This window comes from Sceloporus undulatus, chromosome 4 (genome assembly GCF_019175285.1).
Source record: "Sceloporus undulatus isolate JIND9_A2432 ecotype Alabama chromosome 4, SceUnd_v1.1, whole genome shotgun sequence".
NCBI classification, from domain to species: Eukaryota; Metazoa; Chordata; class Lepidosauria; order Squamata; family Phrynosomatidae; genus Sceloporus; species Sceloporus undulatus.
Genome location: NC_056525.1, coordinates 249230622 through 249245654, shown reverse-complemented (window position 1 = coordinate 249245654; position 15033 = coordinate 249230622). Strand labels below are relative to the sequence as shown.

Genomic DNA, 15033 nt, shown 5'->3' with positions numbered 1-15033 from the left:
GTTAATAATAATAATAATAATAATAATAATAATAATAATAATAATAATAATAATAAAACTCTTCCAAGCTTCAATGAGAAAATTACACTCAGATTTTGGGAAATGGAATAGGTTGAGAACTTTGCAGCATATTTTTAAATGCCTTTGTGTTGTTTTTAATTTGTACTGTTTTAAATTTTTGGGTTGCTGCCTTGAGTCCCTATACTGGGAGAAAGACATAGAATCCTAGAGTTGGAAGAGACCGCAAGAGCCATCCAGTCCAACCCCCTTCTTCTGTCATGCAGGAACTCACAATCAAAGCATCTCCAACAGATGGCCATCCAGCCTCTGTTTAAAGACCTTTAAAGAAGGCAGGTTTGTTGCTAACTCAGCTCCCGCCTGCCCCGAACCAGATCCTTGAACCTTCTAAGGCCTGCTGTGATCAATTTAACAACTTCTTCGCAGATAAAATCTCTCGGATAAGTGAAGGTCTAGATGCCAGTATTAGAGCAAAAACCAGAGTAGAGGTGCCCAGAGCTTCCGTGGACTTGGTTAAACTGGATCACTTTGAGTCTGTAAGTACCAAGGATGTGGACAGGATCCTTGGAAGTGTTAGGAAGACGACCTGCTCTCTCGATTCCTGTCCCTCATGGCTAGCGGCTCAGGGGGGACCGGTTGTAACTTCAATGTTACACCGGATCATTAATACATCTCTCAGGGATGGGCAATTTCCATCTAATCTAAAATTGGCCACTGTAAGACCTTTATTTAAAAAAGCCCTCCCTTGACCCCCTAATGCATAACAATTACCAGCCAGTATCGCTATTGCCATTTTTGGGTAAGGTGATCGAGAGGGCGGTTGCGATCCAGCTTCAATCGATCCTGGATGAAACAGATTATCTAGACCCATTTCAAACCGGCTTTCGGGCGGGCTATGGGGTTGAGACGGCCATGGTCACCTTGGTCGATGACCTCCATCTGGGCATCGACAGGGGAAGCGTGTCCCTGTTGGTGCTCTTAGTCATCTCAGCGGCTTTCGATACCATAGACCATGGTATCCTTCTGGAGCGCCTGGCAGAGGTGGGAATTGGGGGCACTGCGCTCCAGTGGTTCCAGTCCTACCTCTCTGGGAGGTTCCAGATGGTGCAGCTGGGAGACGTGTGCTCCGACAAGAAGCCCCTAACATCTGGGGTCCCTCAAGGAGCCATTCTGTCTCCCATGCTTTTTAACGTTTACATGAAACCACTGGGAGAGATCATCCGGAGTCATGGGGCGCGGGGTTATCAGTACGCTGATGACACCCAAATAGTCTTCTCTATGTCTCCGACTGATGCAGTGACCAAGGATGGCATCTCTCCTCTCGTTGCCTGTCTGGAGTCAGTAATGGGCTGGATGAGGGAAAACAGACTCAGCCTGAATCCAGAGAAAACAGAGGTGCTTGTGATAGGTTCTCCTGGCCCGGGGATGGCAATGGTTCCACCTGTCTTGAACGGGGTCACGCTTCCTGTGAAGGACTCAGTACGCAGTCTGGGGGTGCTCCTTGACTCGTCGCTCCACCTCACATCTCAGATGGAAGCGACGGTCAGGAGCACCTGTTATCAGCTTCGGCTGATACGCCAACTGCATCTCTACCTGGGCCAGAGGGACCTTGAAACTGTAGTACATGCTCTGGTAACCTCTCGCTTGGATTTCTGCAATGCGCTCTACATGGGGCAACCCTTGTACCATACCCGGAAGCTGCAACTAGTGCAGAATATGGCAGCCCGACTGGTCACTAATACACCTAGGACCAGTCACATAACACCAGTCTTAAAAGACTTACATTGGCTGCCTATTCGCTTCCGGGTGCAATACAAGGTGTTGGTTATAACCTATAAAGCCCTAAATGGCTTGGGTCCAGGGTACTTAAAGGACTGCCTCTCTCCGTACAATCTGCCCCGTACACTCAGATCCACCAGAGGCTAGACTAGTTAATACCACCAGAAGGGCCTTTTCCACTTCGGCCCCTACCCTCTGGAACTCGCTGCCCATTGAGCTCCGTTCAGCAACCTCCCTGGCCCAATTTAAGAAGGGGCTGAAAACGCTCTTTTTCGAGCAGGCCTACCCCTGATTTTCCTCCCTGAATGCCCTCCCCCCCCCCGTTAGCAGCTGGTGATCTGGCATAAGTTCTTTTATTGTTTTAATTGTACTGTTTTTATTATGCTGTATTGTATTGTTATATTTTATTGCTGTTAACCGCCCTGATGTTTTGAAGGATGGTATATAAATAAAGCTTTTATTATTATTGTTGTTGTTGTTGTTGTTGTTGTTGTGTGCCTTCAAGCTGTTTCTGACTTGGGCCTTCCCTAACCCTAACCTATAGGGTCTTCTTGGCAAGTTTCTTCAGAGGGATGGTTGCCATTGCCATCTTCTGAGGCTGAGAGAGTGTGATATACCCAAGGTCACCAATCAGGTTTCCATGGTTGAACGAGGATTTGAACCTGGTCTCCAGAGCCTTAGGGCCAGAGCAGATGAGCAGGAAAATGGGGCTCAATCCTGGTTTTCTGAGAGTGGCCCACTCCCAAGGCGGGCCAAACACCCACAATGTGTCCATGCAGAGTCAAGCCATTTGTTTTTGTCGCCTCCCCACCATGTATGCGCACCATTGCACAAACACTCTGCCTGATACCTCCAATTCCTTCCTACACAGATGCCGCTCCATTGGATTTCCACCTGTATGAATGGCCACACTGTTGGACATGTGATGCACCACCTGTACAATGCATTGGTGCATCAGTGTGCCGAGTGACACATTGACAAAAGGCAATCATGGAGGCCCCTCATGCATGTCCCCTTCATCCCCCTTTACCCCATGTGTCCGTATTGCACTGTCTGGTTTGTGAACAAGGTTACGAGTTCAATACCAGCCAGAGGCTCAGGCTCGACTCAGGCTTGCATCCTTTTCTGAGGAGGTCGCTAAAATGAGTCCCCAGATTGTTGGGGGCAATTAGCTTACACTTTGTAAACTGCTCAGGGAGTGCTTAAGTGCACTGATAAGCGGTATAGACATGTCCTTGCTATTGCTGTTGCTATATATTGTAATTACATCCATTGCATTATTGGTGATTGCGTTTTTGCTTTGCCGCAATCCTCTAATGGTGCCAGGCTGTTTATATATCTGTGTGACGCTGCACATTTGCCATCTCAAGGCCGGAATATCGCAGCTTCGTTTTTGCTCTGGTTTTTAGCCTGGAGCATGGCTTTGTTTCACTTTCCACCTGCTTTCACGTCATGCATCGTCTAAACATCCCACCTTCAAAGCTGCTAGAAGCCGCTTTATTTGACTGGTGTGGATGACCCCTTAGTCCAATGCTCAAATCAATACTACACTGGCTCTAGAGACACAAATAAATTAATGGTGGTAGTGGTGGTTAGCTTGCCTCCTTCGCCCCCAACTCCCTGCAAACTCCTTCCCTGCAGCCATCCGCAGCCTGTCCTCCTTGTGGCATTTGAGAGAGGGGCGTGAGTGTCCAGAAACATCCCGGCTATGAGGAAGTGTCCATCGCAGAGACCTGTGGGGAAGCCCCACGGTAATGCAAACCCAAGGCTCCTTTGTGTTGCAAGAGGAAAGAGCTTCCAGTCAATTTGTCATGAACAGAAGACACAAAGAAAAGCACGCCAGTGATGTCTCAGCTGCGCCTGAGAAAGCACGCAAGCACAGAGGAGCAAGGCATAGCGCATGAGGAAGGTGCGGGAAAACCAGGAGGAAAACCAGGATATAACCCTATAACCCGGGCAAAGGACTTTCCATCTCTCACAAGGAGATGGACTGCAATTCCAAAATACCTTTTCGTAGAGGGTGGCTTTCTGTAAGGTCTAAATATACCCTCAAGGCACCCGATCCTGTCTGATCTTGGAAGATAAGCCGGGTCAGCCCTGGTTAGTACATGGAGGAGAGACCACCAACAAATACCAGGCTCTGTTTCAGAGGAAGTAACTGGTAAAACCCACCTCTGAGGATTCTTTGCCTAAGAAAATCCCATGAAATTTATGGAGTCCCTATAAGATAACAGGCAACTTAAAGGCACACACAGAGACACACAAAAGGCACCAGCTCCCATCTATTCTTAAAGGCTAAGCAGGGTCAGCCCTAGTTAGTCCTCAGATGGGAGACCGCCGATGAATTCCAGGTGCTGGAGGCTCTATTTCTGAGGAAGGAACTGACAAAACCACAACTGAGGATTCCTTGCCTAAGAAAACCTTATGACATTCACCATGAGTCCACAGGCAACTTGATGGTGCACACATATACACATGAAATTGTGTAGTTTTGTGTTCAAATTTAGAATAACAGAATCCTAGAGTTGGAAAAGACCCCCAAGTCTCAAATAGGGTCAAACTGCATCATTTCTGCCATGCAGACACAACCAAAATTATTGCTTATTATTGTTTCTCTGGACTGTCTTTCTTCTTATCTTGTAAATGCATGAACTTTGTACAGAAATATTACACACAGTTTGTATCTCTTGGAGTTTATCTGTTTACGTACTTATGGGTTACATTTATATAATGGGTCCAAGGCAAGATATGTGGCTCTTTCCATCCCTATCCTTACAACAACCTTGTGAGGTAGGTCAGTCAGGCTAAGAGAGAGTGGCCCTGGCCCAAAGTGGCTCTATGGGGAAACCACCCTGGTTCAGATTAAACATCTCTTTGGATATTCTCTTTATCATTTTTGTTTTACAAATAGTGCTGCCGGCAGAACCAGATTTCAAAGCAATTGTGTGCATGGTGCCCTGATGTTAATTTAATGTTAATTTAATTTATATTAATGTTAATTTAATGGATAAATTAACAGCTAGGCTAAATAACAAAGACTGAAATATTATTGAAAGAGAATGGAGCCCCGTTGTAGAATTTTGCAAAAAGAAATGGGAAATTGTAATTAAATGAAGATATAAGGAAAGATTTAGGATTAAGAGTTGTACTAAACAGATTTAAAACTGCTGAGATTATAAAAAGTTAAAGGAATCAGAAGTTGTGAATTTAGAATTAAACACATGTCCTATGAAACCAGATATAATAGAAACTTAGAAGTAGATTAAGTAGAAATGTAAGTGGAATCTCCTTGTTCTTTTTCACACACAGTTAATTATCAGATGTGTATATTGTATCTTATATGTTGTGAAAAATGTAAAGCTGTCAATTTGAATCTGTGTAGATTAGTTTTATTAATCATAATAATTTAAAAATATCCCTGTGGAGGAAGACCTGTCTGGTTGAAATGCATTCAGCATACTGATATCCTTCCACTATCCAGATTCGGCAGGGACAGCCCCGATTAATCCTCTGCCATCCCACTTTTTCAGCTGTGTTTAAAATGCCCCTGTTTCTCTCTCCTCCTCTCCCTTCGTCCTCAGCTTACTTCAGTAGCTGCAAGATGAGTTCAAAGCACAAAAGCAGTTTGCATTCACTTCAGCAGGAGAGAAGGGAGCAAAAGCTTTTTCCCTTCCAAAAGCAAACTGCTGCAGCCTCTCCTCGTTTGTCTGTCTTTTCCTGGTTAATAACTTTTGCCGTCTTAACTTTACTTGGATGTTGCTCAGCCACATGTTTCCTGGTTTTCCTCTGTGAAATGTTGGAAGGTATGAGTATTCCCAGCCCGCATTGCACTATGATGCTGGAGAGCAAGGTTCAAATTCCCACTCTCTCAGCCTTAGGGGAAAGCAATGGCAAATCTCCTCTGGGCAAATCTTGCCAAGAAAACCCCATGATATGGTTGCCTTAGGGTTGCTGTAAGCTGAAAATGACTTGAGGGCACGCAACAACAATATGTATTTAGACTCATTGCCTCCCACCTTCTTGTTTTGGTTTAGGAACATTCTGAATGAGAAGAGTTACCAGTTTGCATGCTTCAGGGTTTTTAAGTTTTCCAGTCCTCTTCATTAAGTTCTTACAAGGATATGAGTGAAAAACAAGAGACCTGAATCTTGTGAGCTTCTTACACAAGTGTGATTTCCCCTATGGAGACAGTTGAACATTTATATCCAATGCATTCACTTGAAGGTTGCAGAACTGGTACATGATGCACTGTTGCACATGGGTCTGCATTGTCTTGGGCATGCACAGGCATATTGGATGTCCATTCAGTAGCACATTTGGCATATTGGTTCATTAGTACAGTGCTGCCATTTAGAACAAGAGATGAACAGTACAATTAATGAGTAACTCCGACATTTATTACTCTGTAGATCTTGGCTTTAAAAGCTGTTTTCAAAAATCAGGTCATTTTTTGTGGTCAACAAATCTGACTTATTTCCTCCCCAAATTCCCTGCTTTATAAATTCTAATTACTACAATGGAGATTATCACACGGGGGTTACCCCATCCTTGTCCCGTTCCTGTCCAATCCTTCCCATGTGATCGCAGGAAGGACTTTCAGATGACGTCACACAGATCCCGTCATTAACCCATCCGAAAAGCATGATTGACTGCGATCGCGCAAAAGATTTTCAGATGACGTTGTGCAGATCCCGTTATTAACCCATCTTTAAAGTGAAATTGGCCAGCATTTTGCATTAATGGAAATCCGTGTTACTGCAATGACACTTTAATGGCAGGTTAATGGCAGGATCAGTGCTACAATTTGAAAGCCTTTCGCACTATAGCAGTCACTGACAGATAAGGACAAGGAAGTGATCCCGTCCCTGTCTTGTCACTGTGTGACAATCTCCGGTGAGTTCTGGAGAACCTGAAAGCTTGCAAACTTATGTAGCATTTGGCTTGAACTTAAAACAAATATTGTCTGATGACAAATGTTGTTGTTGCTCATTTTTTCTCACAGGCCAGCATGCCTATGGGACTGAACAGACTGCCTCTTTCAGTGCCAAAGCGGGGGTGCAGCAACTACATGCCATGATCCCAATCTGGCATTTCCGCATGCAAAAAGGAGCCACAAAAAGCAGGTCCTTTCTGCACCATGGAAAGGACAACTTTACTGCCGTGGCAGCACCTTCTGCTGCTCCTTTTGACACTGCGTCATCTGGCCGCAGTGCCAAAGGAACACCATGATGCTGCTTGCCATGCAGTCAGGCGCATGGTGTGACAGCGGTGTCAGGGCAATGTCAGGTGTGCGTTGTGTGGACGCCATGCCCCCACTGTGCTCTGAGGTTGGCATTTATCGCTGGTCTGTCGAGCCTGGGTGCATTTACAGTGTAGAAATAATGCAGTTTGCCCACACTTTAAATGCTGTAGCTCTGTCCTAAGGAATCCTGGGATGTGTAGTTTTACAAAGTCTTGCACCTTCTCTGCCCAAGAGTGCTGGTGCGTCACCAAACTTTGAATCCCAGGATTTTGTGGGATGGAGCCATGGCAGCTAAAGAGATGTCAAATTATTTCTACAGTGTAAATGCACCCTCTAATAATTTTCTTCTCTCAAAGCCTAGATGTGTGTATGTGGAAGATAGTTGGTGTTATTCAGTGGTACGATTAAGACATGCTCAGAGGATTGCTGGGGTTTTGGAGACTGATGCTTGACTTCCCCGCCTTGGGCATTGCTGAGCCAGAGGATTAGGCTAATCCTGGGTGAGACACAAACCCAGGCTCCAAGCAGGTCCCTGGTTATTATTTGAAGGGTGGGACAGGATTACAATCCCCAAAACAGCATGGATTTTCTTTTTCTGTTTGTTGTTTGCTTTGGCTTTGTCCCCAGGCCATGAAGCAGAATGCACTTAACAGTGGTATAGTATTAAATCCTGAAGTGCACAGGGACTCATCATGGCAATCCCTATAGCTAGGGTGGGAGGTCAAAAACCTAAGACACAGGTAAAGTTTCTTGTGATGTTTCTGGTGATCAAGCAGAGGGCAGGCCCAGGTGGTGTCTCTAGACAAAATTAATTCAGCATCGGCCATAGTTGTGTAGAGTATGTCATCCAAACAAAAACACCATGTCTAATGAGAAACACCCACACAGTTTTCAGGCCAGCACTCTTGCTCTGAGATTCCTCCCCTTCGCCTTGAATATACAGACAACACCCAAGAAAATCCAAAATTGCAGGCAGCTGTATGGATCCATGCAAGTGATGCAGTGCTTACAGAGCATGTCTTTTGTAAGCTTAGTGGGCTTTAATTGCCCATTCAAGATCAAGCCACCTGAAAACAGTTTGTGTTGCAACAGGGTTGATAACATACTGTATTCTTTCCAGGAAAACCTGTTTTCCTCCCAGATAATGTTCAGTTTGCAGTGAAGTTCAGTGGGAACAAGATGAGGAGGTTGTGAGGAGTGCCAGTCACACTGTTGATCAAGAAGTCCCAGCATTTCAGCCTTCCAAACCACTGTTCCCAGTACACCACTGGGACGACACAAACTGGCAAAAAGAACAGCCTGGCTGGGAAGAGGTTCATATTTGTGTTTCAAGTTGGGCTTGACATTTTTCGGATGCCATCCAGACATTAAGGATGGAAATGCACAAAAATATCATCAGAGAGTATTTATGCGATCGGTGCATGGTGCCACAATTAAAACACACACAGACAAACACACACCCTTTGAAGGATCTTTCTTCTTTTGTGAGTTAAAAGAACCTCCATTGTAGGAGCGGCGTGTCAAGTCTGACGCAGGAAAAACAGTGGTCTTCCAGCTGCTTGAAGAAAAACAGCTTCTGTATCTCACTGTAGTATTCTCCAACCTGGAACTGTTCAGAGGGACTACAGGTCCCATCATCCTCAGACAGCACAGCTGTTAGGCCACTACTTTCGGGATAGCATAGTTGGTGGGTGCCAGACTGGGAAAGGCTGGAGTTGGGTTTCTCTTGGATGAAGTGGATTTTCTAAAACCAAAAAAAGGCTCCTTATGCCCCAACATAACTATGGAGTTTATCACACTGGGGCTAATTTCAGCATTAGAGAGATTAAGCATCCCGCAAGTAAATTTAAAATGGCAGATAATTGTGCGAATGACTGTCACACGCAATTGCGCAAATAAAGTGATATCGGAAATGCATTGTCGCTGAAATCCTGAAAGTAAAAAGGTGTGTGTTAAGGCTTCTTTGTGACCACTTTATAATGACAGGTTTTGTGTGACATTGTGCGGTGTTGTTTTGTGTAATTACACGATTTTTCTGGGATGTTCACGGGATAAACTCCCAATCTCCTTCATGTGATAAACTCTTATGTTAATTGTAAGGGCCTGCAAGACTTGCGTTTTTGCAAACAGGGGTTCTGTATGATCCAACTATTGACCTATTTTTCCAGAGCAGTCAAAAAAATGTCTCAGCCCATATCTTCTTAAAACAACCCTGTAAGGTAGGGCAATGTTATCACCATATAGTGTAGTTAGGGTTATAATCCCATTTGCGCCCATTTTGGGGATCTATTAGCCCTCTGCCATCCTGCTTATTTTTAAAGAGAGTGTAGCAGTTTAAGCGTTGGGCTAAAACTTTGGAAACCAAGGTTTGATTCCCTACTTGGACCTGAAACCCACTGGGTGACCCTTGGGCAAGTCACACTTTCTCATCCTCTGAACACATCTTGCCATGAAAAATCCACAAATAGGGTTGTCATGAGTCAGAAATGACTTGAAGGCACACAACAGCAGCATAAAAGTCTTTAAAAAGCAGGAGTGGACTTCTCAGGGTTTTTAAAATGATTACATATTATTGTCCTTAGTCTGCATCTGCACTGCAGAAATAAAGCAGTTTGTGCATCACTTTAGCTCAATGCTATGGAATCCTGGGATCTGTAGTTTGTTGGCCTCATTCCCACTACCTTTTAAACCGGATTACAATTCAGTTTGAACCAGTTCAAACGACCCTGGTTCCCACTTAAATCGATTTGCTTAAGTAATTCAGTGGGGGGGGGGGGTCATTATCCAGACCTTTTAACCTACATCTTTTTATACTGATTTTTTCCCTCGTCTTTTTCACCAAATCGATTCAATGCAAGTGTGAACCACAAGCGGATCAGAATCAATTCAAATTTGCCCTTCAGCCAGCTGGAACCAAATCATTTTGAATTAATTCATTTGTAAGTGCGAACCTCAAGTGGGTTATTTTAATGCCAGAAAATGCAATTGAGGCAAATGTAGTGGGAACCACACTCTGATGTTGAATCGATCCATCAATTCGGATCGCAAACCGATTTATCTGTAAGTGGGAATGAGGCCGTTGTGGCACCAGAGCTCTCTGACAGAGAAGGCTAAATATCGCACAAAACTACAAATCCCTGAACTCCATAGCAGGAGTTAAAGCGGTGTCAAACTGCATTGATTTTGCAGTGTAGTTGCAACTCCAGGGACCAGAGGCTCCCCAACTCCATCGGCTTCTTCGCTTGTCCTCCCAAGTCCTATGCAGTAAGAAATGAGAGTGTTGTTGTTGTTGTTGTGTGGCTTGACATTGTTTGACAATGGAGAGAAAGGGTGCGGTGGGGAAACCAGGACTGAATGATTCAGGATGCTTGAGTTTCGTTCCCAGCAGCGGAAAGAGGGTTGTGGCCTCCAATGGGTAGAGCAAAAGAAGGCTGGATGAGTCAGGCACTTTTGGTTCTTGAACTCTAGAAAAGCCTATGGAGAAAATGACTTTCATCTGTTTAATAGCCAGCTAGGAAAAAAAGGATGCATATTCATACATGGCTAAGGGCAACCATTAATTGTTCCAAAATTATAAAGCACCACAGTTGCACTGTTTTATAGCATGTTCCCACTGCAAGAAAGGAGAGAAGTCGCTTGGGTCCCCTGGTCCTTTCTTGTCTCTTTCGTCTTCTCTTGCTTCTAGCTCAGGAATTTTCCCCATACAAAGGTGCATCTACACTGTAGAAATGATGTAGTTCAGTACCACTTTGACTGCCACAGCTCCGTCCAACCAGAAGCCTGGGATTTGTAATTTGGTCAGGCACCAGCATCCTTTGGTCAGGCACCAATCCCTGGGTGCCAAAGAATGGAGCTACAGCACTTCAAGTGGGGTCAAAACTGCATTGTTTTTACAGTATAGATGCACCTGAAGTAAGGCATTCTTTGCCCGCTAGCAGAAAGAGAGGACTTCCCAAATGTCTTGTAGGTGGAAGTTCCACAGTCTGGGGGCAGCTACTCAGAAAGCCTTGTCTCCCATGTCCTCACCAAACATGTCAGTGATTTATATTATTTTAATATTATATTATATTATATATGGGTTTTTTCCCCCTCATCTCTATCTACAGTATCTATAAAATGGGGGTTCTCAGATATATATACATATACAGTTGGCCCTCTGTTTTCGTGGGACATCTATTCCAGACACACACACCCCGCAAAAATGGAAACTCGCTGATATTCAAGCCCCATAGGCTTGAATGGTGGAGCGTGTAGGTGTGCGCCATGGGCATGTGCCATGGGCATGAGCCCCATTATGTCCCCCTTCTGTTTGCTTAACTTAAGCGAGGGTGTGAATTCTAAGGCTGCATAAACGGAGGGACTACTGTGTGTGTATATATATGTGTGTGTGTGTATCTATTATATATATATATATATATATAATAAAATATTATATACAGTTGTCCCTCCCGATTTGCGAACAGTCTCGCCTGTTCGCGGATGGCAAGCAGGGAGGGACAAAATGGTGTGCATGCAGGAGCATGCTGCTATTGAAACCAATGGCAACTCCAATACAGTATTGCTGTTTTTCTGGATTTATGGGGTGGGTGGGTCCAGAACAGATCCCCTGCAAATTGGGAGGGACAATTGTGTGTATATATCTGAGAGGGCCTCGCCACCCGTATATATGGATCTGGGTATGCTTAGCCTGGAAAAGAGAAGGTTAAGAGGTGATATGATAGCTCTGTTTAAAACTTGAAGGGTTGTCATATTGAGGATGGAGCAAGCTTGTTTTCTGCTGTTCTAGAGAACAGGACCAGAAACAATGGATGCAAGCTACAGGAAAAGAGATTCCAGCTCAACATTAGGAGGAACTTCCTGAGAGTAAGAATCAAAGAATCGTAGAATCATAAAACTGTAGAATTGGAAGAGACCACAAGGGCTATCCAGTCCAACCCCCTGCCATGCAGGAACTCTCAATCAAAGACCCCCCCACACACATACACACAGAGGGCCAACAGTAGAACTCCTTCCTCAGAGGGTGGTGGAGTCTCCTTCTTTGGAGGTCTTTAAACAGAGGCTGGATGGCCATCTGTCATTGGGGATGCTTTGAATGGGAGTTCCTGCATGGCAGAAGGGTATTGGACTGGATGGCCCTTGGGGTCTCTTCGAACTCTGTGATTCAATTAACACCTTTAGAGCCGTAGTCCAACATCCAAACCACTTTACCACATTGGCTAATGTGTTTTTCTAAAACTGGTTTCAGTTTGGATTAAAACAGGTGTGGGTGGCAGTAAAGGGGACAAATCGAGGCAGTGATACTATGCAATGGAGCTGGGATACATCCCTCTTGTGCATTCAAAATACAAAAGTAATTTGCACCCTATTGATCTGGCAAAGAGGAGAGGAGAAGATGGGGCAGAATCTTGCCCTTCCCAGTTGAGTCACACAAAAGCAAACTGCTGCATCTAGCTTCCCCATTCTTCTGATTCCTTCTTGCTGGTGAAGGCTCCATCTACAGTGCAACATTAATGCAGTTTGAGACTGCTTTTTCATTCATCACTTTTGCCATCTACTTGACCCCACTGTGACGCTGCTTGGACCTGGTTTTTAAGCTGTGAAAGGGAAGGGGGCATGTGCCATCACCTTCCTTCCCACCCACCTCTTCCTCCTCCCAGCCTGGAGGTGATGCAAGAGCGGAGCATCCCTTCCAGGGCCAGACAGAGACGCACGGTGAGCTCAGGGACCGGTTGAGTAAGAAGAGAGGCTGCGGTGGTGCTGGTGCTGGTGTGGTTTTTGCTTATTTCCTGCCTGGCTGGGGATTGCCTTCACAGCTGCCTTTTCCCTTGAGTTTCGCCTCTGCCTTGCCAGTCTTCTTCTCTCACACTGGAAGCTGCTGCTCCTCCTCTCTCTATCAAGGTGAGGGATCTGCAGAGCTGCACAGGTCCTGTGGAATGGTTAACCCAAGGCAATCTCACCTGGAGCCAATCACCGGAGTGCAGGTGCCAAGAGACTAGAGTGCCAAGGCGCCCGGTCGAGTCCTTTCCTAGAGAAGCCTTTGTCCTGGCTGGACACACCTGCCCAGCCTCTTCACATTTGGTGCTTTCCATTAGACCTTCTCCTGGGTCTACACGCTAGCCATGGCCTTCTTCACTGTGGCCCCCTTCAACCTCCTCCTCATCTTCTGCCTGGCAAGGACTGTGATGGTAGTGCCAGGGCATCCTGCCCTGAAGTCACCGGCTCTGGACCCGGCGGTGCTGGATCTGCAGACTCTCCTCGCTTCAAGCACAGAAGGCGCACTGACCCGGGGCACCGTGGAAGCCCTGTTAAATATCGCCACGGCTCGTGCGCAGTGCCCAGAGGTGCCGTGTGGAAAGGTAAAGAGGGCACAATTCAGCACCAGCTCCAGGGAGAAATATTGAGAAAGACAGTTGCTTCTGGTGGGTCAAACTCCACCACGGGTGCAAAGGGCTAACAGCACCGGCAGATAGTGAGTCACTGGCCAGAGGAGAATAACACAAGCCTTAGCTGCTTTTTCGATGCAGGGAGAGATGGGTCAGCTTGTGGGAGAGGGTCCAGGGGAGGCCAGGCCCTCAAAGAAGCAGGAGGGCAGTTAGTTGAAAGATGTTAGATGCCCCATGACTCCCTGGCACAATTCTCCTGCTTCCTTTTTGCTGGTCAAGGCTGCAGCTACACTGCAAAATTAATGAAGTATGGCACTGTTTTGACAGCCGTGGTGCGACGCAGTGGAATTCTCGGATGTGTCATTTTGTGAGATATGTAGACAGCCCTGTTGGAGGGCTCTGGTGCCACCACAAACGGCAAATTCTATTCAAATAGTCAAAGTGCTGCCAAACTGCATTGATACTGCAAGGAGCCTAAATCTTCATTCTGCTCATGCCTGCCTGCCTGCCCAACCTGGGACCTTCTCTCTTGCTTCCTTCTTGCTGGTGAAGTCTTCATCCAGACTGAAGAATTAATGTGGCTTGATGCTGCTTTAACTGCCATGGCTTAATGCAGTGGATTTCTTGGGTCTGTAGTTTTGTGAGATATTTATCTTTCCCTGTCATGGTACTGCAACAAACTGCAAATCCCAAGCTTCCATAGCATTGAACAGTTAAAGTGATGTCAAATTGCATTAATTCTGCAAAGTGGCAGCAGCCAAAATCCTCATTCTTCCCATGTTTGCCTGCTCAATCTGGGACTTTCTGGATGTGTCAAACTCAGGGCCAGGTTATCAAAGAATTCAGTGGATACAATTGCCCAGCGCTGAAAGAAAAAGCTAGGGCTTGTTTTCTCTTGTTTCCCAGTCCCTAACTGGGGAATCTCCCAATATTCCTGTGATCGTCAACATTCTGGTAAAGTTACTTGAGTCATTCCTCAAAACCGCATGGAATCACGCTGTTCCAGCTGGTATGTGCCTTCAAGGGGTGTGTTGTGACACAGGGACAAAACTGCACGCAGGGACACTGTTCTTAAGATGCCACAATCGCCAAGCCCAGCCTGCATTTTCACCTCTTTTCAAGCACTTAATAACAGGCTATAAGACAAGAATGTTTTGCAATGAAAGCTTTCACTGAGAGCTAAAGCCGTGGAGTTCTTCAAACAGTGAGGAACAGGCTAACAAAGAACAGAGGAATGTTGCCATTGGCAGAAGGAGGTGGAATGGCATTGGGATACAATGGCCACGATTCCTTGGCATGAGGCATGAGGCATAAGGGTTGTATCTACAGTACAGAGTTACTCTGATTTCATACTGCTTCAAATCTCATAGCTTCATCTTTTGGAACCCTGGGATCTGTATGCAAAGGGTTCTTGTAGCACTTCTGAGAGTAATGGTTCTTGTAGTTCATGCTACCAATGTCTTTCAGTTAGTCTCAAAGGTGCTACAACATACATTTGTATACTGATTTTTCCAGACTAACATGAGTATACCTTGGGATTTGACCATATGGGATCTGTAGTTCCACAAGGGAAAACTCTTGTTGGGAGAACTCTTGTGCTGCAGTTCAGGG

General features: G+C 45.5%; 1 protein-coding gene across 1 annotated transcript in view; it reads left to right on the top strand.

Annotated features, from left to right (window-relative positions):
- The first annotated feature begins 12151 nt into the window (after positions 1 to 12151).
- The window catches only part of SLC39A4 (solute carrier family 39 member 4), a 34566-nt gene continuing 31684 nt past the window's right edge, over positions 12152 to 15033 (top strand). Inside the window, exon 1 of the mRNA XM_042465709.1 lies at positions 12152 to 13395. Coding sequence (XP_042321643.1) covers positions 13159 to 13395 — 237 coding nt within the window. The 5' untranslated portion in view covers positions 12152 to 13158. The remainder of the gene's footprint in view (positions 13396 to 15033) is intronic.